The sequence below is a fragment of the Coregonus clupeaformis genome, chromosome 15 (genome assembly GCF_020615455.1).
Source record: "Coregonus clupeaformis isolate EN_2021a chromosome 15, ASM2061545v1, whole genome shotgun sequence".
In the NCBI taxonomy this organism is placed as follows: domain Eukaryota; kingdom Metazoa; phylum Chordata; class Actinopteri; order Salmoniformes; family Salmonidae; genus Coregonus; species Coregonus clupeaformis.
In genome coordinates, this window is record NC_059206.1 from 60,825,545 (window position 1) to 60,850,939 (window position 25,395).

Here is a 25,395-nt window from a genome sequence, read left to right on the forward strand (position 1 = left end):
ATATGGAAGAAGGAACTCTGGTCAGATGATACTAAAATTGAGCTTTTTGGCCAACAAGGAAAATTCTATGTCTGACGCAAACCCAACACCTATCATCACCCCGAGAACACAATGTTTTTCATCAGCAGGGACTGGGAAATTGGTCAGAATTGAAGGAATGATGGATGGCGCTAAATACAGGGAAATTCTTGAGGGAAACTCATGGGCGGCGCACAATTGGCCCAGCGTCGTCCAGGGTAGGGGAGGGAATAGCCGGCAGGGATGTAGCTCAGTTGATAGAGCATGGCGTTTGCAACGCCAGGGTTGTGGGTTCGTTTCCCACGGGAGGCCAGTATGAAAAAAAAAAAAAAATGTATTCACTAACTGTAAGTCGCTCTGGATAAGAGCGTCTGCTAAATGACTAAAATGTAAATGTGAAACCTGTTTCAGTCTTCAAGAGATTTGAGACTGGGACGGAGGTTCACCTTCCAGCAGGACAATGACCCTAAGCATACTGCTAAAGCAACACTCGAGTGGTTTAAGGTGAAACATTTAAATGTCTTGGAATGGCCTAGTCAAAGCCCAGACCTCAATCCAATTGAGAATTTATGGTTTGACTTAAAGATTGCTGTACACCAGCAGAACCCATCCAACTTGAAGGAGCTGGAACAGTTTTGCCTTGAAGAATGGTTAAGAATCCCAGTGGCTAGATGTGCCAAGCTTATAGAGACATACCCAAAGAGACTTGCAGCTGTAATTGCTGCAAAAGGTGGCTCTACAAAGTATTGACTTTGGGGGGGTGAATAGTTATGCACACTCAATTTTTCTGTTTTTTTGTCTTATTTCTTGTTTGTCTCACAAAAAAAATTATTTTGCATCTTCAAAGTGGTAGGCATGTTGTGTAAATCAAATGATACAAACCCTCCAAAAATCAATTTTAATTCCAGGTTGTAAGGCAACAAAATAGGAAAAATGCCAAGGGGGGTGAATACTTTCGCAAGCCACTGTATATGCTGTGATTGATTGCCTTATGAATATTCATGATCTCATTTGAATGCTTGCGCCAGCACTATGATTAAGGTCAGAGGACATGAACAGTTTATCACTCAGTTCATCAAGTCTAAACAGTGTGTGTGTGTGTGTGTGTGTGTGTGTGTGTGTGTGTGTGTGTGTGTGTGTGTGTGTGTGTGTGTGTGTGTGTGTGTGTGTGTGTGTGTGTGTGTGTGTGTGTGTGTGTGTGTGTGTGTGTGTGTGTGTGTGTGTGTGTGTGTGTGTGTGTGTGTGTGTGTGTGTTGTCTCCTGAGTGGCGCATTGGTCTAAGGCACTGCATCGCAGTGCTAACTGTGCCACTAGAGATCCTGGTTCGAATCCAGGCTCTGTCCCAGCCGGCCGCGACCGGGAGACTCATGGGCGGCGCACAATTGGCCCAGCGTCGTCCAGGGTAGGGGAGGGAATGGCAGGCAGGGATGTAGCTCAGTTGATAGAGCATGGCGTTTGCAACGCCAGGGTTGTGGGTTCGATTCCCACGGGGGGCCAGTATAAAAAAAAAAAATGTAATCACTAACTGTAAGTCGCTCTGGATAAGAGCGTCTGCTAAATGACTAAAATGTAAATGTAAAATGTTTGTGTGTGTGTGTGCGCGTGTCTGTGACCGTCCTCTCCTCCCCACTTACACTGTCATTAACAAAGTGACTCCCAGCACCCAGTGAGTCCCAGCTTTACTTCTTTCTACAGGTCTGTCACCTATACTCAGCATTAATACGTACACAATACATAGGTTATGTCAAGTGTATTGAGTGTTAGAGACTCTGAGTCTGAACTGAGCTTAGTGTGGTTCTGATGTTCTCTCAGCCTCAGCTAATTATCTCCTATCCTTTCTTCTTCCTCTCTCACACACTCCATCTTGTTCTCTCTCTCTCTCTCTCTCTCTCTCTCTCTCTCTCAATTCAATTCAATTTCAATTTAAGGGCTTTATTGGCATGGGAAACGTATGTTAACATTGCCAAAGCAAGTGAAGTAGATAGTAAACAAAAGTGAAATAAACAATAAATATTAACAGTAAACATTACACTCAGAAGTTTCAAAAGAATTGTCACGATCGTCATACATAGAGGAGGACCAAGGCGCAGCGTTGAAGGCGAACATATTTATTTATAGAATGATCACACGATCAAAACAACAAAACGATGACGTGACAGTCAATGGTAATACACAAACCAAATACGAACAAGAAACCACCCCAAATGAATGCCTAACGGCTAGCTAAGTATGACTCCCAATCAGAGACAACGAGCTACAGCCGTCTCTGATTGGGAGCCACCCTGGCCAACATAGAATTACAAAACCAGAAAGTGAAACCTAGAACACACATAGACTATACACACCCTGGCTCAACATATTAGAGTCCCCAGAGCCAGGGCGTGACAAGAATAAAGACATTTCAAATGTCATATTATGTATATATACAGTGTTGTAACAATGTGCAAATAGTTAAAGTACAAATGGGAAAATAAATAAACATAAATATGGGTTGTATTTACAATGGTGTTTATTCTGCCCTTGAATTGCGTTCCCGTGCAAAACTAGACAGATAGCTAACAACTGAGTCTTCAATAAAACTTCCAAGGCGTGACTTTTCTTGAACGAATGTATTGAAAACGTTTATGTTGTGAAACTGCAAATACAGAAAATAATATACTTTAGTATTCAATTCACATTGACATACTGTAGCTGTACATTATACATTTCAAGTTGAAGTTGCATAAATACAAAGCAAGTGCCAAGTTACCATGTATCTGGCATGACGACAAACCAAATAGATAATTACTCTATGAGTAACAACTAGCCAACTCCTTTCATTACTCTAATAATGTACAAACACCTCTGTACAATAACAAAGCATATTACACTAGAAACAGTAACAAACTATAGTATGTTTTACACTTCTTTTACATGACGCATGAGCAAACTAATACAGCTAACGGCATCCATGAAAGTCAATGCAATTTGCGTGAGTAAATGTAACCAATTAACATTGATAAGTAAGCAATTCTGTCAATAACAATATTATCATCACTTGCAATATGCTTGAATTGAACTTACAAACAAATATCTTCCGAGGCTGAAGCGTAACAAGAAATAGTTGCACTGAAAGAACTGTACAGTAACGTTGTTTCTAGCTGCTTGTCGCGTGCATAATAACAACTTTACTTCCGGGTTTTCGTCCATAATTCTAAGTACCAGAAAGCTCCACTAGGGGGCGCTAAACAGCATGGAACACAATGAAAGTCACTCTTAATCACTATAATAAAATAAATCTGTTACCTTCTAACAAGATGGCAGCACACTCCCCGCCTGGTATAATGAGATTGTGCCACTATGAAATAAAATATTTCTCCTCTAGGATGCTTCAGAAAGAAGAACAACAATCTCTGAGATTGGTCTCAGAAACACCTTAGCAATCCCTTGCTTGACAACCTTTAGTTCTACTTTCCTGACCTTTCCGTCAGTACTGGGAAAGGTTTTGACCACAAGTCCGACTGGCCAGTCATTTCTGTGCGTCTGACTGTCTTTCAATAAGACAACATCTCCCACTTTCACATTTGGCTTTTCTGCTGTCCATTTTCGCGTCTCTGCAGTGTTGTCAGGTACTCCTGTCTCCACCTTTTCCAAAAAGTGTCAGCGAGACACTGAACTTGCTTCCACTGTTTTCCATGAAGATCGTTCATGTGGAAATATCCAGAAGGGCTGAGGTAGCGTTGGTCTTTTGTGTCAGTAACATTGAGGGTGTAAGAATGGCAGGCATGTCAGGATCGGTTGACACTGACACTAGGGGTCTCGCATTGATTATTGCCATAACTTCAGACATAAGAGTGCTCAAGACCTCATGTGTGAGACGAGTGGAGCCCGTCTGAAACAGCATAGCATCAAGGATACGTCTGGCAACCCCAATGAGTCTCTCCCAAGAACCACCCATATGAGACGAGTGTGGGGGATTAAATATCCAAGTACATCCCTTGTCTGAGAGGTATTTAGTCAACTCTGAGTCATTTGTGTCGATTCCCAGTTCCCTGCAGGCACCTATAAAGTTTGTACCTCGATCAGAGCATAGCACTTTTGCTGGACCACGGATAGAGAAAAAACGCCTCAGCGCGTTGATGAAGCTGGATGTGGACATGGATTCGATGAGCTCAATATGGACTGCTCTAGTAGACATACATGTAAAGAGTACCGCCCAGCGCTTGGAGTCTGCACTACCACCTCTAGTGCGACGAGTTATGACATTCCATGGTCCAAACACATCAAGTCCAACACTGGTGAATGGTGGCTCTGATGTGAGTCTGTCTGCAGGTAAGTCCGCCATCTTTTGGTCAACTGACTTTCCTCTAACCTTACGGCAGGTGACACACTTGTGGATGATACCAGAGACCAGATGTTTGCTCCCAATAATCCAGAAGCCTGCTGCTCGAATAGCTCCATCTGAAAAATGACGGCCCTGGTGAGCCACTTGCTCGTGATAATGTCTTACCAACAGAGTGGCGACATGATGCGTCCGTGGGATGATGAGAGGATGTTTTTCGTCTTGTGACAGGTCGGCAGAGGATAATCGGCCTCCCACCCTCAGCAACCCATCCTCATCAATCACTGGGTTCAGCTTTTTGAGTGTACTTTGTTTTGGTAACTCTTTTCCTTTCTCAAGGCATTTGAATTCCTCTTTGAAGGCTTCATGTTGCACACAGTGAATGATTGCTGTTTTGGCTTGTGACAACTCACTTGTACTGCATGGTTTTTTACACTGATGCCAGCCTCTGCAGTTGTTGTCGTCCGCACTTTTGTGAAAGGATCTGGCAACATGAATGAGTCGTGCTGTGGCTCGATTGAGAGCTTTCCAGTTCGAGAACCTCTCAAAGCGATGAGAGCCGAATTGAGCTCCAGAAACCTTAGTGACGAAGGCAGTGACGTCTGGCCGAATCTCTGCGTCTGCGTCCAGGCTCTACAAGGTCAAAATGGATGGTCTCAGACTCACTTGAGTTTGCTTGAGCCAGAAAAAGGGGGACCTGAGAACCAATTGGTGTGCTTTAAGAGTGCGGCTCGTATAGGCCTGGTTGCATGGTCTGCTGGATTGCTGTCAGTGTTTACAGTTGTGCTTGGATCTCTCGAGTGCCCTGTAGAGAGAGAAATGTGTTGCTGAGCTACGCTGCTGTAGTTCTCTTTCACCTGGATGATGTCAGGGCAAGGGCTCAGATAGGACGTGCGACCATTTTGAAGTATGTTTGTCCTGAACACGTTAACACTGGCTGGTCGGTGAGCCGTTCCCAGACAAACTTCCCCACGATGACCCACCCGAGGTCGAGTCGCTGTGCATAAGGAGTGTCGTGGGGCCCATTGATTTGTTCTCGTACCTTGTGTACCCTTAAGATGTCTCGTCCTAAGAGCAGGAGAATGGGAGCGTCTGGGTCTACAGCTGGAATTTTGTCTGCCACTGGTTGCAGATGGGGATGATAATGCGCAATGTATGGGGAGGGAATCTCCATTCTATCGTCTGGCATCATGTCACACTCTATCAGAGTAGGGAGAGTGAGCTGCTTGTGTCCGTCTATAGACTCCACCATGAAGTTGACGGCTCTCCTGCCTGAAGTCTCTGTTACCCCAGAACAGGTCTTCATGGTGTATGGAGCAGAGTTGTCATTGATGTTGAAGAGATTGAAAAACTCTGTCTTGGCCAGAGATTTGTTGCTCTGTTCATCAAGCACTGCATACATTTTGACAGCTTTCTCTCTTTTCCCAGCTGGATAAGCTTTGACTAGGCATATTTTTGAACATGATCTTGGATTGGCTGCCTCACCACAGATCTCGGTACACTTTGAGGTGACTGATAGAAGAGCATCTTCACCTTGCTCCCGCCATGCTCTTTCTCTGCTGTAGCGGTGTCTATCGTTGAAGGAGCTGGACCTGGATGCAGAGCAGCAAGATGTCTGTCGCTGTCACACTCGGAGCACTTGATTGACACCTTACAGTCTTTAGCTCTGTGCTGAGTTGACCCACAACATCGGAAACAAATGCCATTCTCTTTGAGATATGATTTGCGCTCATCTAGAGTTTTGTATCTAAACCCGCGACACTTTTTAAGAGGATGAGGCTTGTTATGTATTGGACAGTGATGGTCAGGGCTTTCAACCTTTGTCTTACTGGGTTTGGTTTGGTGGTCTGAGGGCTCAGATGACACATCTGTTTTGTGTACAGTCACAGGTGTCTTGCTGCTGTACCTGACAGGTTTCTCACTTTTCACAGACACCTGGGTAGTTGAGGTGTAGAGGGTGAAGCTGGGGTCGTTTCTAATTTTCGCCTGGTTCCTGATGAATCTCGAGAAAACGAGAATGGTGGGAATGCTACCCGATAGTCCTCCTTGTATTTGGATCCCTGTGCTATCCATTTCTCTTGTAAACTGAATGGAAGTTTCTCTACTATAGGGTTTACCCCACGAGATGTGTCCAGATAAGCGAGGCCTGGAAGGTACCCTTCTTCTTTAGCACACTCCAGTTCGAGAAGAATGTCACCCAGTTCTCTTAGTTTGTGATTGTCTTTGTTAGACAGTTTTGGAAATTCATCAATTTTCTTCAACAGTGCATTCTCGATCACTTCAGGTGTACCATAGCACTCTTCTAGTCGTTTGCCAGACCATGTTAAGCCCTGCTGTTGCATTGAGAATATAGACAGATCTAATTCTCTTTGCTTGCTCAGACGACTCTGCCCCTAGCCACTTGGTAATTAGATCTAACTCTTCCCTGGCTGATAGATTCAAGTCTCTGGTCACATTGAGAAAAGATGCTTTCCATGCCCAATAATTTTCAGGACGATCATCAAACTTCAGGAGTCCGGAACTCACCATCTCACGGCGCAGGAGGTACTTGGTGAGTTCTGGTGCCACTTGTGACTCAGGGAAGCTTTGTTTCGGTGACTGGAAGTGGGTTTGTTTTCCCCTTTCCACCATGCTGCTTTTCATTTCTTTTGTACGGAGATTCTCTGCTCATGCTCCGTTGTTTGCTACTTTCTGGATTGTGGCCTGTAGCTGGGCCAACACTAAGCTCTTGTGTCTCTACTTCAAATGGCATTTCAGCAAAGTAGGGCCTAGCATGTTGTTGCACATACTCACGAGTACGTTGGACTGGACTTAAGGGCTGTGTCCCTGTGTTGAGTTCTCTGTGGAGCTCTCTGCGTTCAGACTCTACCGCTTCTTCAAGGGCTACAGCTTCAGCCAACGCAGCAGCAGCTGTTCTCTCAACTTGGAGAACATATAAACTTGCACCCAGTTCCGCTTTTTGTTTCATCATAGAAGCTTCCTTTTCAGCATAGGAGACTCGAGCACGCGCTGCGTCCGCCTTGGCACGTGTTTTGATGGCTGCATAACTCGCCGTTGAGGATCTGCTTGACTGTTTTGATGACCTTGATCTTGCAGACTGAGACTTGGTCTCAATGTGCTGAAGAGGCTCCTCCATCTCTCTTACTCGCTCCTCTTCCTCTTTCTGTCGAACACTTGCCTCTGGTTGCTGCATCGTAGACTGCTGGTCATCCCTAGGATCAGAGGCTTTGTTGGCTAATGAACGTAGAATCATAACCACCACGTGCAATTATTCATGTGCTTGAGCCCGCCGTGATGATGTTTTTTCACTATTCTGCCCTTGAATTGCGTTCCCGTGCAAAACTAGACAGATAGCTAACAACTGAGTCTTCAATAAAACTTCCAAGGCGTGACTTTTCTTGAACGAATGTATTGAAAACGTTTATGTTGTGAAACTGCAAATACAGAAAATAATATACTTTAGTATTCAATTCACATTGACATACTGTAGCTGTACATTATACATTTCAAGTTGAAGTTGCATAAATACAAAGCAAGTGCCAAGTTACCATGTATCTGGCATGACGACAAACCAAATAGATAATTACTCTATGAGTAACAACTAGCCAACTCCTTTCATTACTCTAATAATGTACAAACACCTCTGTACAATAACAAAGCATATTACACTAGAAACAGTAACAAACTATAGTATGTTTTACACTTCTTTTACATGACGCATGAGCAAACTAATACAGCTAACGGCATCCATGAAAGTCAATGCAATTTGCGTGAGTAAATGTAACCAATTAACATTGATAAGTAAGCAATTCTGTCAATAACAATATTATCATCACTTGCAATATGCTTGAATTGAACTTACAAACAAATATCTTCCGAGGCTGAAGCGTAACAAGAAATAGTTGCACTGAAAGAACTGTACAGTAACGTTGTTTCTAGCTGCTTGTCGCGTGCATAATAACAACTTTACTTCCGGGTTTTCGTCCATAATTCTAAGTACCAGAAAGCTCCACTAGGGGGCGCTAAACAGCATGGAACACAATGAAAGTCACTCTTAATCACTATAATAAAATAAATCTGTTACCTTCTAACAAGATGGCAGCACAGTGTTTGTTCTTCACTGGTTGCCCTTTTCTTGTGGCAACAGGTCACAAATCTTGCAGCTGTGATGGCACACTGTGGTTTTTCACCCAGTAGATAAGGGAGTTTATCAAAATTGGGTTTGTTTTCGAATTCTTTGTGGATCGCTGTAATCTGAGGGAAATATTTGTCTCTAATATGGTCATACATTTGGCAGGAGGTTAGGAAGTGCAGCTCAGTTTCCACCTCATTTTGTGGGCAGTGTGCACATACCTGTCTTCTCTTGAGAGCCAGTTGGGTCTAATTGTGTTGTTGTTGTTGTTGTTGTTGTTGTCCTGGGGCTGTGTGGGGTCTGTTTGTGTTTGTGATCAGAGCCCCAGGACCAGCTTACTTAGGGGACTCTTCTCCAAGTTCATCTCTCTGTAGGTGATGGCTTTGTTATGGAAGGTTTGGGAATCGCTTCCTTTTAAGTGGTTATAGAATTTAACGGCTCTTTTCTGGATTTTGATAATTTGCGGGTATTGGCCTAATTCTGCTCTGCATGCATTATTTGGTGTTTTATGTTGTACACGGAGGATGTTTTTGCAGAATTCTGCATGCAGAGTCTCAATTTGGTGTTTGTCCCATTTTGTGAATTCTTGGTTGGTGAGCGGACCCCAGACCTCACAACCATAAAGGGCAATGGGTTCTATAACTGATTCAAGTATTTTTAGCCAGATCCTAATTGGTATGTCAAATTTTATGTTCCTTTTGATGGCATAGAAGGCCCTTCTTGCCTTGTCTCTCAGATCGTTCACAGCTTTGTGGAAGTTACCTGTGGCGCTGATGTTTAGGCCGAGGTATGTATAGTTTTTTGTGTGCTCTAGGGCAACGGTGTCTAGATGGAATTTGTATTTGTGGTCCAGGCAACTGGACCTTTTTTGGAACACCATTATTTTTGTCTTACTGAGATTTACTGTCAGGGCCCAGGTCTGACAGGATCTGTGCAGAAGATCTAGGTGCTGCTGTAGGCCCTCCTTGGTTGGTGACAGAAGCACCAGATCATCAGCAAACAGAAGACATTTGACTTCAGATTCTAGTAGGGTGAGGCCGGGTGCTGCAGACTGTTCTAGTGCCCTCGCCAATTCGTTGATATATATGTCGAAGAGGGTGGGGCTTAAACTGCATCCCTGTCTCACCCCACGGCCCTGTGGAAAGAAATGTGTGTGTTTTTTTGCCAATTTTAACCGCACACTGGTTGTTTGTGTACATGGATTTTATAATGTCATATGTTTTTCCCCCAACCCCACTTTCCATCAATTTGTATAGCAGACCCTCATGCCAAAATGAAATCAACAAAGCATGAGAAGACTTTGCCTTTGTTTTGGTTTGTTTGTTTGTCAATTAGGGTGTGTAGGGTGAATACGTGGTCTGTCGTACGGTAATTTGGTAAAAAGCCAATTTGACATTTGCTCAGTACATTGTTTTCACTGAGGAAATGAACTAGTCTGCTGTTAATGATAATGCAGAGGATTTTCCCAAGGTTGCTGTTGACACATATCCCACGGTAGTTATTGGGGTCAAATTTGTCTCCACTTTTGTGGATTGGGGTGATCAGTCCTTGGTTCCAAATATTGGGGAAGATGCCAGAGCTAAGGATGATGTTAAAGAGTTTAAGTATAGCTAATTGAAATTTGTAGTGTGTATATTTTATCATTTCATTGAGGATACCGTCAACACCACAGGCCTTTTTGGGTTGGAGGGTTTGTATTTTGTCCTGTAGTTCATTCAATGTAATTGGAGAATCCAGTGGGTTCTGGTAGTCTTTAATAGTTGATTCTAAGATTTGCATTTGATCATGCATATTTTTTTGCTGTTTGTTCTCTGTTATAGGGCCAAAAAGATTGGAGAAGTGGTTTACCCATACATCTCCGTTTTGGATAGATAGCTCTTCGTGTTGTTGTTTGTTTAGTGTTTTCCAATTTTCCCAGAAGTGGTTAGAGTCTATGGATTCTTCAATTACATTGAGCTGATTTCTGACATGCTGTTCCTTCTTTTTCCGTATTGTATTTCTGTATTGTTTTAGTGATTCACCATAGTGAAGGCGTATAGGTGTACCTACCATAGGAGTCCCCTCGAAGCCTACCATTGACTATGTACATACCCAGTGTGCGACAGAGCTGCAGGAGTCGTGACCCGTTTTTGTTGGTTATGTTGTCGTAGTTGTGCGTAGGGGGGCATATGGGGGAGGGAATGCTGTCACCTCCAGGTAGGTGTTTGTCCCCCTGTGTGCTGAGGGTGTCAGGTTCTTGTCCAGTTCTGGCATTTAGGTCGCCACAGACTAGTACATGTCCCTGGGTCTGGAAATTATTGATTTTCCCCCTCCAGGATGGAGAAGCTGTCTTCATTAAAGTATGGGGATTCTAGTGGGGGGATATAGGTAGCACACAGGAGGACATTTTTCTCTGTTGAGATAATTTCCTTTTGAATTTCTAACCAAATGTAAAATGTTCCTGTTTTGATTAATTTAATAGAGTGAGTTAGGTCTGCTCTATACCAAATTAGCATACCCCCTGAGTCCCTTCCCTGTTTCACACCTGGTAGTTTGGTGGATGGGACTACCAGCTCTCTGTAACCTAGAGGGCAACCAGTGGGTCCGTCTCCTCTATACCATGTTTCTTGTAGGATGACAATGTCTGTATTTCCGATTTCTTTGGTGAAGTCCAGATTCCTGCTCTTTAGGCCAAAGGCAGATGACCTCAGGCCTTGGATATTCCAGGATGAAATAGTGAAGGCTTTGTGTTCCATAAAGTGTCTAATGTTGTTGGTTGTGTGGTTTGGCCTCAGGCCAGTAATTGTGAGTAGAGCCTGCTAAGCATCTGGTACATGCCATTGGATTGGGCTAGTGTAAGAGTGGGTGTTGGGCCTGTTTGCCTGCTCACGGCCTGGGCGTATGTGTGGCTTTCATGTTGAGGCCCTCTTTGTGGGAGTGGGGGCTTGGGGTGGGTAGGAGGGGCATAGGTCTGATCTGAAGGGGCCTAAATGGAGTGTGGGCATGGTTGACTTGGGGGGGAGTGTAGATGTGGTTGATGGTGCTGTGGTCTGGATGTAGGTCCTCTCTGCGGGGGTCTTTTATGTGTAGGTCCTGAGGGGGGGTCCCGCAGATTTATAGAGATTAATATTAGACGACTCAGAGTCCTCGTTGTCCAGTATCCTGAGTTTCCACCCATCGCTAACACCCCCCCTCTTAACAGGGGGGGTGTTAGCAGTATAGCACTGTGCCATGCCAGGGGATGGTCTGTGTGGAAGATAAGGTTGCTTATGTTCCCATTTTTATACAAATCAGCAAAAAGTGTCTCCTGCTTCCCCAAAATAAGTTTCAATTTATACTCTTTTCGTGTCTTGTCGTTTTTTACATTCAGAGGGTACTGTATTTTAATGACCTCTGAACAGTGGGGGGGGGCCTCTCCATTTGGTTGGGGTAGACTGTACGACTCTCCTGCCATTGTTGGGCTCAAGGGTTCTTACACCTCTCACTTCACACGTCAGTGCTAATTGAAATGGTATCTATTTGTACTAGCAAGCTTAAGCTTGGTAGCCTTAGCATTCAGTCCTTATAAAATAAAATATATCATTGTAATGTATTTTTCTTCTTGGTTTTTGAAAGTGAAAAATAGCTTCATACTAAACATTACTCACTCAGTTCCAGGTTGGATGGTGTTTTCAGGTTTCTGTTTGTTTGCCAGAGCATTTGCTGTATAGTTTGAGAATAGTAATCCTTGGTAGTAGAAAGCCTTCCAGGTAATTCCGTCCAAAATCAGGTTGTAGGTTTGGAGTTTTGGTTTGGAATGAAGGTTATGTTGTGGAGGGTAGCATCCAAAAAATCCTACTTTATCTAATGTCTTTGAGCTCTCTCTCTCTTCCTCTCTCTCTCTCTCTCTCTCTCTCTCTCTCTCGTTCTCTCTCTCGTTCTCTCTCTCGTTCTCTCTCTTTCGTTCTCTCTCGTTCTCGTTCTCTCTCTCGTTCTCTCTCGTTTCTCTCTCTCTCTCTCTCTCTCTCTCTCTCTCTCTCTCTCTCTCTCTCTCTCTCTCTCTCTCTCTCTCTCTCCTCTCGTTCTCTCTCTCGTTCTCTCTCTTTCTCTCTCTCTCTCGTTCTCTCTCTCTCTTGTTCTCTCGTTCTCTCTCTTGTTCTGTCTCTCTCTCTCTCGTTCTCTCGTTCTCTCTCTCTCTCTTTCTTTCTCTCTCTCTCTCGCTCTCTCTCTCTCTCTCTCTCTCTCTCCTCTCACTCTCCTCTCGTTCTCTCTCTCTCTCTCTCTCTCTCGGTCTCTCTCATTCTCTCTCCCTTCATCCCTCTATCTTTCTCTCTAAGAGCTGCCTTGTGAAGGCTGGGACTGGGACGAGCTACACAGATGGGAAAGACAGAAGGAGAGACAGGGGCAGACGGCAGCATGGCGTCTATCGCTGACTACTACGCAGGCAAGGACGTGCTGATCACTGGCGCCACGGGCTTCATGGGCAAGGTGCTGGTGGAGAAACTGCTGCGGTCCTGTCCAGAGGTCCGAACCCTCTACCTCCTGGTCAGGCCCAAGGCTGGACAGTCCATGCAGGAACGGGTCAGCGTCATGATGAAGTGCAAGGTGAGGGGCACTACTCAATGGTTTAGTACACTACTAGGCTGTAGTACACTAGGTTGTAGTACACTAGGTTGTAGTACACTAGGCTGTAGTACACTAGGTTGTAGTACACTAGGCTGTAGTACACTAGGCTGTAGTACACTAGGTTGTAGTACACTAGGCTGTAGTACACTAGGCTGTAGTACACTAGGCTGTAGTACACTAGGCTGTAGTACACTAGGTTGTAGTACACTAGGTTGTAGTACACTAGGCTGTAGTACACTAGGCTGTAGTACACTAGGCTGTAGTACACTAGGTTGTAGTACACTAGGCTGTAGTACACTAGGCTGTAGTACACTAGGTTGTAGTACACTAGGTTGTAGTACACTAGGCTGTAGTACACTAGGCTGTAGTACACTAGGCTGTAGTACACTAGGTTGTAGTACACTAGGCTGTAGTACACTAGGCTGTAGTACACTAGGCTGTAGTACACTAGGTTGTAGTACACTAGGCTGTAGTACACTAGGCTGTAGTACACTAGGCTGTGGTACACTAGGCTGTAGTACACTATACCAGGGGGGAACCTCTGTAGTCTAAAGAAGTCCCTTCTCATTATCTCCTCCTACTGATCTGAAGTGAAGGCAAACTGGATCATTCATCTGTTTCCTGTTGGCTTCGTGCCACATGCAGGTTTATTGGCTTAGCTTTGTATTCTTGCAGCTTTGTGTTTATTGAAAATCATTGTTTGATGTTGTGTTATAGAATGTGAGATGCAGAAAGAAATGGAGACTGGGAGAGTATTGACGTGTTCACAAATGCATGCTGAAGCATCGTGGCTCTGTTTTACTCTCTGCTGCTACTGATGTTGTTATTGCCCTCTAACTGAGAACACTCACACAGGCAGGCACACACAGATAATTAACAATGGAGGCACCAGTTACAGTTTTTCTCGATTGCTAAGACACATTTCTTGAAAGCTGCTCTCCTTTTCTCTTAACTGTGAACACAAAACCCAATTTTCAAGCTACATTCACAAAACCTCAGACTCTTCTTGCAAAACCAAACTTTCACCTCAAAACAGTTCAATCTGTGCTCAAAACTGAACTATGTTGTCAAATCGTGCCCCGAGTCAATCAAAATAAAAAACACTACTGAACAGTCACTAAACACTACGTAGAAAAATAGAAAACACAATGCTCAGGACATGAAGCTGGAGAAATAAATGTTTATTGTTCACTGTAGCCTAAATGCATGTTGCAAAACAAAAAAAAACTGTGCATTTAGCATTTGTACAAAAAGACAAAACAGAAATCTTGTGCATTTACATGTAGCACTTGTAAAAACAAACAGAAATCTTATGCGTTTGCCACTTGTGTACAGTAAGCCCATGTAAAAATAAAGTACAAAAATATACAAATAAGTGCATTACTCAGCCACAGCATCATGTCTCCGTACTGGGTCAGGCCATAGGACTTCATCCACATCACAGGCCACATTTTGTCTGGCCAGGCAACGGGGGAAAAAAACCCTGGCATGCCGTATCCAGGCTTGGCATGCCTCCACACCTATGTCACCACAGGCAAGTCCCATGGCTTGCAGGAGATTTACCCTGGTGTAAGGTTGGCGTTCATATACCTTCCACCGCCATGAGGAGAAGAATTCCTCAATGGGGTTTAGGAAAGGGGAGTACGGTGGAAGGCAAAGATTGATAAAACCTTGGTTCATATTGTACCACTCTCTAACCTGGAGGGCTCTGTGAAAACTCACATTGTCCCAAACAACAACATAGATGGGATGCTCATCCTGCTGCCCTAACAAAGCATCTCGCATGTGATTGAGGAAAATGAGGAGCTGGTGAGTGTTGTAGGGCCCCAGGTTGGCATGATGGTGGACAACCCCATGATTGCTGATGGCAGCACATAATGTGACATTGCCACCACGCTGCCCAGGAACACCAACAATGGCCCGATGGCCAATCACATTACGGCCTCTCCTTCTCCTTTTGGTGAGATTAAACCCAGCTTCATCCATGTAGATGTATTGATGGGGTCTTTCCATTGCATCCAGTTGAAAAACCCTCTGTAGAAATAGATATAGTTTTGTAAGTGATACGGAAAAAGTGATTTAGGCCACTACAGTAAATCACTACTTAGAGTAATCAACATTGAATGTGTCTGGATATATGCCAACCTGTACATACTGGAATCTTTGCTCTTTGACTCTGTCTGAGTTGCGATCAAAGGGCACTCTGTATAGCTGTTTCATGCGCAGTCTGTTGCGCTTGAGGACACGATCAACAGTAGAGAGGCTGACACTGTTGATACCCTCAAAATTTAAATGGTCCTCAATGATCTTCTGCTGAATTTCGCTCAGTTTAATGGCATTGTTCTCACGGACCATATCAACAATTAGGGTCTCTTGGTGTGGGGAGAACATACCTGTCCTCCCACCCCCATGTGGCAGTCTTTCAATTCTACAAAAAGAGAACATGGAGTTACAAAAAATATACATGGAATACTAGGCCTACAAACAGTTAGACCAACCCTCCATTACAATACTACAGTACATTGGTACAGTGATGTACTGAAACATATATTTACTTACAGTATACTGTGGTACAGTATATAGTATGTCATACAGTAATTGCTGTCAACATTTACATACTGTACTATAATGTCAAAAAAAAGGTAATTACCTGTTCTCTTCTCTAAATCTTCGGATTATGGTGGACACAGTGAATCTACTGATGTTTGGTTGTACCCTTTGTCCAGCCTCCCTCATGCTCATACCATGGACAAGAACATGGTCAATCACAGTAGCTCTGATTTCATCAGATATTACTGTTCTTTGTCTTCGCTGACCACCTCGACCTCCTCTCACACGAACTCTTCCTCTCAGATTTCTATCCATTGTAGGGCCTCACAAACCAGTGCTCTCTGAACTGGCTTACTGTATATGTTCCCTCACATCATTAGCCACAAGTGTGATCAATTTTGAGTTGTTGTGTTCAAGTGGTGACACCTGTGCTCTAATTGTGTTTGACTTTTTGTCACCTGTGCTCACCATTATGCAGCACGGGTGCATCACAATGAAAATGTGTTGACAAGTTATGTCTAAACAGGTGAAAAGTGCTTATGGTTTTGCCAAAAGAGTGATTGATTCAATCAGTGGGTTCAGGCAACTGAGCATTTGGTTCAGACAATAGGGTTTAGTGTTTTAGCAATTGAGAAAAACTGTAATGGTACGGCAATGAGAGAGAGAGAGAGAGAGAGAGAGAGAGAGAGAGAGAGAGAGAGAGAGAGAGAGAGAGAGAGAGAGAGAGAGAGAGAGAGTTAGAGAGAGAGAGAGTTAGAGAGAGAGAGAGAGAGAGAGTTAGAGAGAGAGAGAGACAGAGAGAGAGAGAGAGAGAGAGAGAAAGAGAGTTAGAGAGAGAGAGAGAGACAGAGAGAGAGAGAGAGAGTTAGAGAGAGAGAGAGAGTGAGAGAGAGAGAGAGAGAGAGAGAGAGTTAGGAGAGAGAGAGAGAGACAGAGAGAGAGAGAGAGAGAGAGAGAGAGTTAGAGAGAGAGAGAGAGAGAGAGAGGGAGAGAGAGAGAGAGAGAGTTAGAGAGAGAGAGAGAGAGAGACAGAGAGAGAGGGAGAGAGAGAGATGGAGGAGAGAGAGAGAGAGAGAGAGAGAGAGAGAGAGAGAGAGAGAGAGAGAGAGAGAGAGAGAGAGAGAGAGAGAGAGAGAGTTGAGAGAGAGAGAGAGAGAGAGAGAGAGAGAGAGAGAGAGAGAGAGAGAGAGAGAGAGAGAGAGAGAGAGAGAGAGAGAGAAAGAGAGTTAGAGTAATTCATGAGTGTGTGCCAGGGGCTGGAGCTGGATGTGATTCTACCTGATGTGATTTTTGAATTCAAACATCCAGAATGTGTCTTCACACACCAGAGAAAGGATATCAACTTGGTGTTCATCAAACACAATAGTCTGTTTGTGCAGTCGACAACACTATACGAGACAACACTAGCCAGCCAAACAAGACAGTGAGGAAGGAGAGGGCAGAGAAACAGACTGGCTGCCATATCCAGCCTAATCGAACCAGACCATTCAAAGGAATGTGTTTAGCTACGGCTGTATAAAGCATTTCCCTCCAATTATTATTCATGGCACTGTTGCGGTCTGCATAGTCTCTCGTGACGGTCTTAACAACAGCGCTCGGTTGAGATTCTGGGTGCTGAGATTACAGTCTCTGTATTATCCATCTTAGACAGAGGTTTTTCTTTACAAAGGAGGATCCTATAGGAGGAATGCTCTCGGCCCGTTCCAGCCGCTTTTCATGCCGTATACCCTTATGGAACTTGAATGTCACTCAGAACACCTGTTGCTAGGTAACAGCCAACCGAGCGTCTCTGTGGGCTCTGTTAAAAGCATGTTATCAGGCAAAGGTGCTGTGACCTGGAAAAGGACATCCAGATAGACATCTGATTGAATTAACATGAATTGACTCTCTCGTGATATAAAAATGCCTTGACCACTAAAGAGTAGGCCTATAAATCTGTTGTCTGGTTAGTTGAGTTCTGTGAATTGCAGGGCATTGGATGTAATGTAAAGTGTGATAGATATGCGTAAGGGGTAAGGGTGCCTTAGTTTAGGCTTTTTTGCCTGCCTTCTCCCACTAATAGGCTGCTATTCTCTTATATTCTAGACATAGAAGAACCCTATTTAGAGCTGAAAAATATTTTTTGCCCAGAGTGTTCTAGGGTCAGGGTGCAGATCTGTGTGGGAGAGGTGGGGGATGCTGGAATGCTAGAGGGGCAAGAAGGGGAATCTGCTGGAATTCTGCTGACTGGGCTTGGGTCTGAGTGGGTGATGATCTGGCCAATATGTTGTGAACGATAATATTGATAATTGGTCAGTGGAAGAGGAGTGGTCTTTAGTTTGGTTGGATTTGGTTGGTGGAACCTAGATGGCTCCATGTAAACTGTGGAGGGATGCTGAGTGGTACACCTGTGTGTGTATGTGTGTGTGTGTGTGTGTGTGCACCTTATTAGTTGCTGACTCCAGCAGTCATCTGGATCTCACCAAGGGAGGGCCAGAACAGAACAGCTGCCCTGGTGTACTGCATCCCAGAACTGTCCCCCACTGCCCACCTTCTGTTCTGCTGTTTAACACCATACCTCAGCTATTACCACACCTCTCTTATCAAACAGTCTACTGGATGTGTAATCCCAAACTGTGTGGAAATGGAACTGATTGTTGGCTCTCCATATTTGTTCAAACTTGTACTCAGTTAACAGAGGGGAGGAGGGCAGGGAGGGTGTTGAACCAGGCCTCTACAGAACAACTGTTGTGTTGTTCTTGTTTTGGTAAAGAACAGTCATCTCTCTCTTGGTCCTCCTCTTGTCTTGCTCTGAATGAAGGGTACATTGTGTGACTCACAGAGCAGCAGGGAAGCAAGGGTGTGGTGATATTCTGGGTGTTCTGCCCTTGAGCAAGGCATTTAAGTCCCACATCAACTGTTCCCCAGGCGCTGATGACGTGGATAAAGGCAGCCCCCTGCACCTCTCTGATTCAGAGGGGTTGGGTTAAATGAGGAAGACACATTTCGGTTGAATGCATTCACTTGTACAACTGACTAGATATCCCCTTCCCTCTTCCACTGTGTGTGTGAGAGAGAGAGAGAGAGAGAGAGAGAGAGAGAGTAATTACATTTGGCCTTTCATTTTGTCTCCCTGACCGACCCTGATCACTGTGGTGAGATCACGTTTAGGGCAGAGTGGATATCACACTCCACCTATTGCTGTATAGCATATCTCGCTCAATGTCTCTGTCTCTCTCTTGCTCTCTCTCTCTTGCTCTCTCTCTCTCTCTCTGTGTCTCTCTCTCTCTCTGTCTTTCTCTCTCTCTCTCTCTCTCTCTGTCTTTCTCTCTCTCTCTCTCTCTCTCTCTCTCTCTCTCTCTCTCTCTCTCTCTCTCTCTCTCTCTCTCTCTCCCTTTCTTTCTCACCACACCTGACCACAGCCAGATGGATTCATATTTCTTAGAAAAAGCCTGTGGTTGTAGTGTAGGCTACAGTTGAAGTCGGAAGTTTACATACACTCCACACATTTCTTGTTAACAAACTATAGTTTTGGCAAGTCGGTTAGGACATCTACTTTGTGCATGACACAAGTAATTTTTCCAACAATTGTTTACAGACAAATTATTTCACTTATAATTCACTGTATCACAATTCCAGTGGGTCAGAAGTGTACATACACTAAGTTGACTGTGCCTTTAAACAACTTGGAAAATTACAGAAAATTATGTCATGGCTTTAGAAGCTTCTGATAGGCTAATTTAATCATTTGAGTCAATTGGAGGTGTACCTGTGGATGTATTTCAAGGCCTACCTTCAAACGCAGTGCCTCTTTGCTTGACATCATGGAAAAATCAAAAGAAATCAGTCAAAATTGTAGACCTCCACAAGTCTGGTTCATCCTTGGGAGCAATTTCCAAATGCCTGAAGGTTGCACGTTCATCTCTACAAACAATAGTACGCAAGTATAAACACCATGGGACCACGCAGCCGTCATACTGCTCAGGAAGGAGACACGTTCTGTCTCCTAGAGATGAACGTACTTTGGTGCGAAAAGTGCAAATCAATCCCAGAACAACAGCATAGGACCTTGTGAAGATGCTGGAGGAAACAGGTACAAAAGTATCTATATCCACAATAAAACAAGTCCTATATCGACATAACCTGAAAGGCCGCTCAGCAAGGAAGAAGCCACTGCTCCAAAACCGCCATAAAAAAGCCAGACTACGGTTTGCAACTGCACATGGGGACAAAGATCGTACTTTTTGGAGAAATGTCCTCTGGTCTGATGAAACAAAAATAGAACTGTTTGGCCATAAGACCATCATTATATTTGGACCCCAACCATGCTTCCAAAGTTGTGGCAAAATGTCTTAAGGACAACAAAGTCAAGGTATTGGAGTGGCCATCACAAAGCCCTGACCTCAACCCTTTAGAAAATTTGTGGGCAGAACTGAAAAAGCGTGTGCGAGCAAGGAGGCCTACAAACCTGACTCAGTTACATCAGCTCTATCAGGAGGAATGGGCCAAAATTCACCCAACTTATTGTGGGAAGCTTGTGGAAGGCTACCCGAAACGTTTGACCCAAGTTAAACTATTTAAAGGCAATGCTACCAAATACTAATTGAGTGTATGTAAACTTCTGACCCACTGGGAATGTGATGAAATAAATAAAAGCTGAAATAAATCATTCTCTCTACTATTATTCTGACATTTCACATTCTTAAAATAAAGTGATGACCTAACTGACCTAAGACAGGGAATTCTTACTAGGATTAAATGTCAAGAATTGTGAATAACTGAGTTTAAATGTATTTGGCTAAGGTGTATGTAAACTTCCGACTTCAACTGTATGTGCTTTTCCTATTTTAATCTAATCCCACAGTGCCAGCCAGGTCTGCCCGTTGGGACATACCTGGAGCAATGTTCCTTCTAATTGTTTTCGGGGGCTGAGCAAATTTCAGGTCTGCTGAGAGCAAACTTGAACGTTGTGAAAATTCTGTGCAACTTCCAGCGCGCGTTTACTGTGAACACTGAGGCTGTACCCACTTTAAGTTGCAGTTTTAACAGTGGCCAAGTAGGTTACTGTGGCTATTTGATCATAATGTAGGCCTACCAGAGTGGCCTACCATCAAAAACAATGGAGAAAATGCATTCCATAACATTTTAACATGGAAATAGCTGTTCTATCATTCAGCCTACAGTAGCAGCCAATATGTGGTGTTCAATGTAGGCCTACATTCCATGAAACTTTTGAAAAAAACATGCAGGGCTTGACATTAAACGGTTTATCCACTTGTCCTTCAGACAAGGAGGTGACTGAAAATGTTGGTGTGAAGAAACCACTTTACAAAATAAAATGCATTATTATTCCCATACCATTATTACAGAGAATCAGATAAATTATGCTACCCTCTGCCTATTGGCTACTCAAAATACAACACTGCCCCTTTAAGACAAAAAAGCTCTTTACCTGACTTGCTTTTTAAAGATGTCTAGAAATGTACACGTTTTGTGCTCTTGTAGGAAGCAATCACTCCCTTATTGCTGACTACAAATAATCTATAACTGGGCTAATAACTCACTAACTAGCAAAGGATATGAACAAAATGTGCACACGTGGCTACATGCAGCTCTCGCTTTGATCTCAAAACAAGCGCATCTACTCACGACCGCTCATGCTGTAAACACAGTCCAGTTTAAAGTAAATAGCACAGATCCATATATGGCAATGGTCTATTTGCATATAGGCCTACTGCAGCTCTGATTGTTTATGTCGCACCAGTCTGTGTAGAGTACGGGCTGAGTCCTGCATGTCAATGCAATAGAATCCTACTCCAATGCGTTCTGCCTACAACAAAATCTCTCGCATAGTTCGTTTTGTTTTGGTATGTTGCATTGAAAGTGGCTAATAATGCGTTGATACGATCACAATTGCCACAGTAAAGGGAAACGTTGATAGTGTTAACAGGGAAAACTCTAGAACAGTGGTCACCAACCTGTTCTGAGTCAAGATCACGCTCTGAGTCAAAATGCAAGCCGAGATCTACCGCTCAGATTTTTTTTTACATTACTTAAAAAACGTAAGCCTATGCAACATTAACCAATTAAAAACAGTGCTGTAGCAATGAGGTTTGTGCAGTAAGTTATAAGTCCAATACATTATCACCACATATTGGCTTTGCTTGAATTGCCCTGCTTGTTGTTCGGGCCATTTAAAAAAAAAATTTGAGGTAGGCTATATGATCACAGCAGTAATAGATCCGTTGTTGTATTACTTGAGAGACAGCAGACTGCGGGTCCGCCTCTCAACATCCCTCCGCTCTCCCTTTCCTCCACTGACGCTGACACTGCATTATTTCTGCCTCATGCACAAATTAATGTTGTTACTCCTATGAACAGAGAATGTTAAATATTCCTCGGTATTAAAAAGCCTATAGATACACTTTCCTACTCATTCATTACTGCTGCAGTGCTTGTTGTAGCATTGAGTGGAAATAGGAAGAACGCACATTTTATGGCTTATAAAAGTGTTGACAGTGCTGAGTAAGAACTTAAACGTGAACTCACTAAAAAAAACAGCAGCTCTTTGCTTTATTCATTGACAGTCTCTCTCTAGTCATGGTTTTATGCCTGCTACATTACTGCAGACACGGTAATCTCAGCCATTCGATTGGCCAGCGGTAGTCCTATAGTGCACTTGATTTGCTCTCCAGGCCCGCCGGGAAGGCAGAGTTTGTATCTTCAGACACATGAAATGGTTCCAAATGGCAACAGTTGCCTACCCAGCGTACAGGGCTGCTGAATCAGGTGCACCTACCACCAACATCACGAGACGAGACACAAGGTTTGCTTTATCGTTGTTGTTTTTTACAGAAATGTTTGGCGATCGACTACGAATGCCTTGGAGATCGACCAGTCGATTGCGATCGACCGGTTGGTGACCACTGCTCTAGAAAGTTGAGTGAATTTCAATCTCGTGCTTCTCTCTGTGGGCTGATATTTATTCTGGGAGGATGTCCCGGGAGCTGGGTGGCCGCACACTCACTGTCCTGGAGTTTAGTCTCTACTGGGGAGGGAGGGCAGGGCCAGATCAGAATGGCAGCCAGGACAGACTAACAGACTACCGAGCCAGTCATCCAAAGGTTACCGTACTACCACATCCATACCCCATAAGGACCAGAAGTTTTCCTGGTCAGGTTCTGTGGTCAGGAAAAACTAGACGTAGAGGAAAGCTGGCCAATGATGACTTAATAATCCCTTGGCTCCTTTAAGGTGCATCGGCCATTTACATATTTTAATAATTTATATGATATGATGAAAGACTGAATTGTAAAATTGTAGGCAAGGCAATGTAAAATCCACAAAGCTTACAAGCTTGGCATCCAGCCAATATTAACATTTCAATATCAGGCAACTACTCCACCTAGATATTTAACACAATTTTACAGAAACCTATGATGAAAATTAGTATTTTAGGGCACTCTATAACTGAAATAGCCTGAAGCTTTCCTGCCTCACTTCAATTCAATGTCAGTAATTTCATCCCCAGCTGGCTCTCTATATGCGGTAGCAATTGAGCCTGGGGACGAAGTTACACGTTGTCCAGTGGAAACAAAACCTCTGTTTAGATTAAGGCTGCAACTACATCCATAATGTATTAAGAAATGTCTACCTTTGTGGATTCCTTTGTTTCAGTGGTCTGTGGGAAACCAGTGGTGACAGTGACTGGTACTATAATGCGCTCTGGTATTGTATCCTTGAATTATTGGAGCCCCTGGGATGGATGGGGCAGCTGGTGTGGACTAAGTACCTCTGGGGAACATCCATGGTAACACTTATAGACTGGCTGTGTTTACAAGGCTAGTCTACACACTGCAGTGGTATCTGTTCTAGTATGAGTGCTTCAAGAGTCGCCCCCAGAGAGGGAGGGAAGGCCCTCTCAACTCCCCAGCTCAGTAAGGGTATTGCGGAGAAATGTGTTTGTGTTTGTGTGTGCGTGTGCTCGGGGATATGCATGGGTCCCCCACGAATACATTGCATTATCGATTTACTCTTGTTTGCGACTAATGTTCAGGCCTGATTGTTTCTTCCCTAACAGGGAGCTTTGTGTTACCGCTTGTTCCTGCCCTACTTATAGCCTTGTAACTTTCTCCCTGCATTGATAAATGCTAGCTCTCACTGTGGGTCATCACCTTTAACACATGCACAGCATAACTGTTGGCGGGTTATGGCTGTAAAACGGGTCAATGGCTAGCATTGCTGCTCACATCTGGCCTGGTGTTTTTGAATCAGGTCCAATGACTGCACCCTATGGTATGGTGTATTGTTGCCTACGTGGAATTACATTTCAATACATACAATTATATTACAAGGTGTGTAAAGCTCTGTTTAAATGGTGGATGTAACAGATCAGAGAGCGCTCACCCACACAGGGCTATACCATTACACACAGGTCCCGCCCAGAGACAGAGAGAGGGTAGGCTGCCAGCTCTCCCTTCAGAGAGAGAGAGAGAGAGAGAGAGAGAGAGAGAGAGAGAGAGAGAGAGAGAGAGAGAGAGAGAGAGAGAGAGAGAGAGAGAGAGAGAGAGAGAGAGAGAGAGAATGTTTTGCATATAATTAGGCCACAAATTAACTTTGGTTTGTGAAACAAATTAACACATTGAACAGAGAGCCATCAGGGTACGGCAGACATGCATTTTGCACATGCTCAGTGGTGGCCCTTATCCTAATGGGGTAAACAGCAACCCAGCCTGGTGTCCCTATAGGGATAAAGTGTATGCCAAGCGCCTTCCCCTTTCCACATCTAGATAGTTGTTTGTGTATTAGACAAGGCATTTAGCTGATCCAATGTGATGTTTTTTCTGCATGATTGATGACCTTCTCTTTTTGTGTGACCACATTTTGAGGTCAGAAAGTAGCGATGCTAGAACGCAAATCACAATGTCTCAAACTCTAACAGATGCCCTACATGAATGAACTTGAGGAGGCAGTATACAGAGCTCTCATTACATCTCTTCAGACCTGCACAGACATTGTTCACCTACGGCTCTCCAGTCTTGGACTTTTGGTTGATGGATGGAGCTTAAACGGCTAAAGGAAAAGAGAGAGACTGTCGCTGTGAAATATGAAAGTATGGAATGCTTGGGGGTCAGAGTTGACTTGTTCATGTGTAATGACTTAGCCCTTGGTGTGTGTGTGTGTGTGTGTGTGTGCGCGTGCCTACACTACCGGTCAAAAGTTTGGACACACCTACTCATTCAAGGGTTTTTCTTTATTTGTACTCTTTTCTACATTGTAGAATAATAGTGAAAACATCAAAACTATGAAATAACACATATGGAATCATGTACAGTGGGGAGAACAAGTATTTGATACACTGCCGATTTTGCAGGTTTTCCTACTTACAAAGCATGTAGAGGTCTGTAATATTTATCATAGGTACACTTCAACCGTGAGAGACGGAATCTAAAATCCAGAAAATCACATTGTATGATTTTTAAGTAATTAATTTGCATTTTATTGCATGACATAACTATTTGATACATCAGAAAAGCAGAACTTAATATTTGGTACAGAAACCTTTGTTTTGCAATTACAGAGATCATACGTTTCCTGTAGGTCTTGACCAGGTTTGCACACACTGCAGCAGGGATTTTGGCCCACTCCTCCATACAGACCTTCTCCAGATCCTTCAGGTTTCGGGCTGTCGCTGGGCAATACGGACTTTCTGCTCCCTCCAAAGATTTTCTATTGGGTTCAGGTCTGGAGACTGGCTAGGCCACTCCAGGACCTTGAGATGCTTCTTACGGAGCCACTCCATAGTTGCCCT

The 25,395-nt window shown here is 43.8% G+C and overlaps 1 protein-coding gene and 1 pseudogene across 1 annotated transcript in view; one reads left to right on the forward strand and one right to left on the reverse strand.

Moving 5' to 3' along the window:
* The window catches only part of LOC121543599 (fatty acyl-CoA reductase 1-like), a 77,943-nt gene that overhangs the window by 28,055 nt on the left and 24,493 nt on the right, over window positions 1-25,395 (forward strand). Inside the window, exon 2 of the mRNA XM_045225254.1 lies at window positions 12,767-13,034. Within this exon, the coding sequence (XP_045081189.1) occupies window positions 12,807-13,034 (228 nt within the window). The 5' untranslated portion in view covers window positions 12,767-12,806. The remainder of the gene's footprint in view (window positions 1-12,766; window positions 13,035-25,395) is intronic.
* LOC123492684 lies at window positions 3,377-5,741 on the reverse strand (annotated as a pseudogene).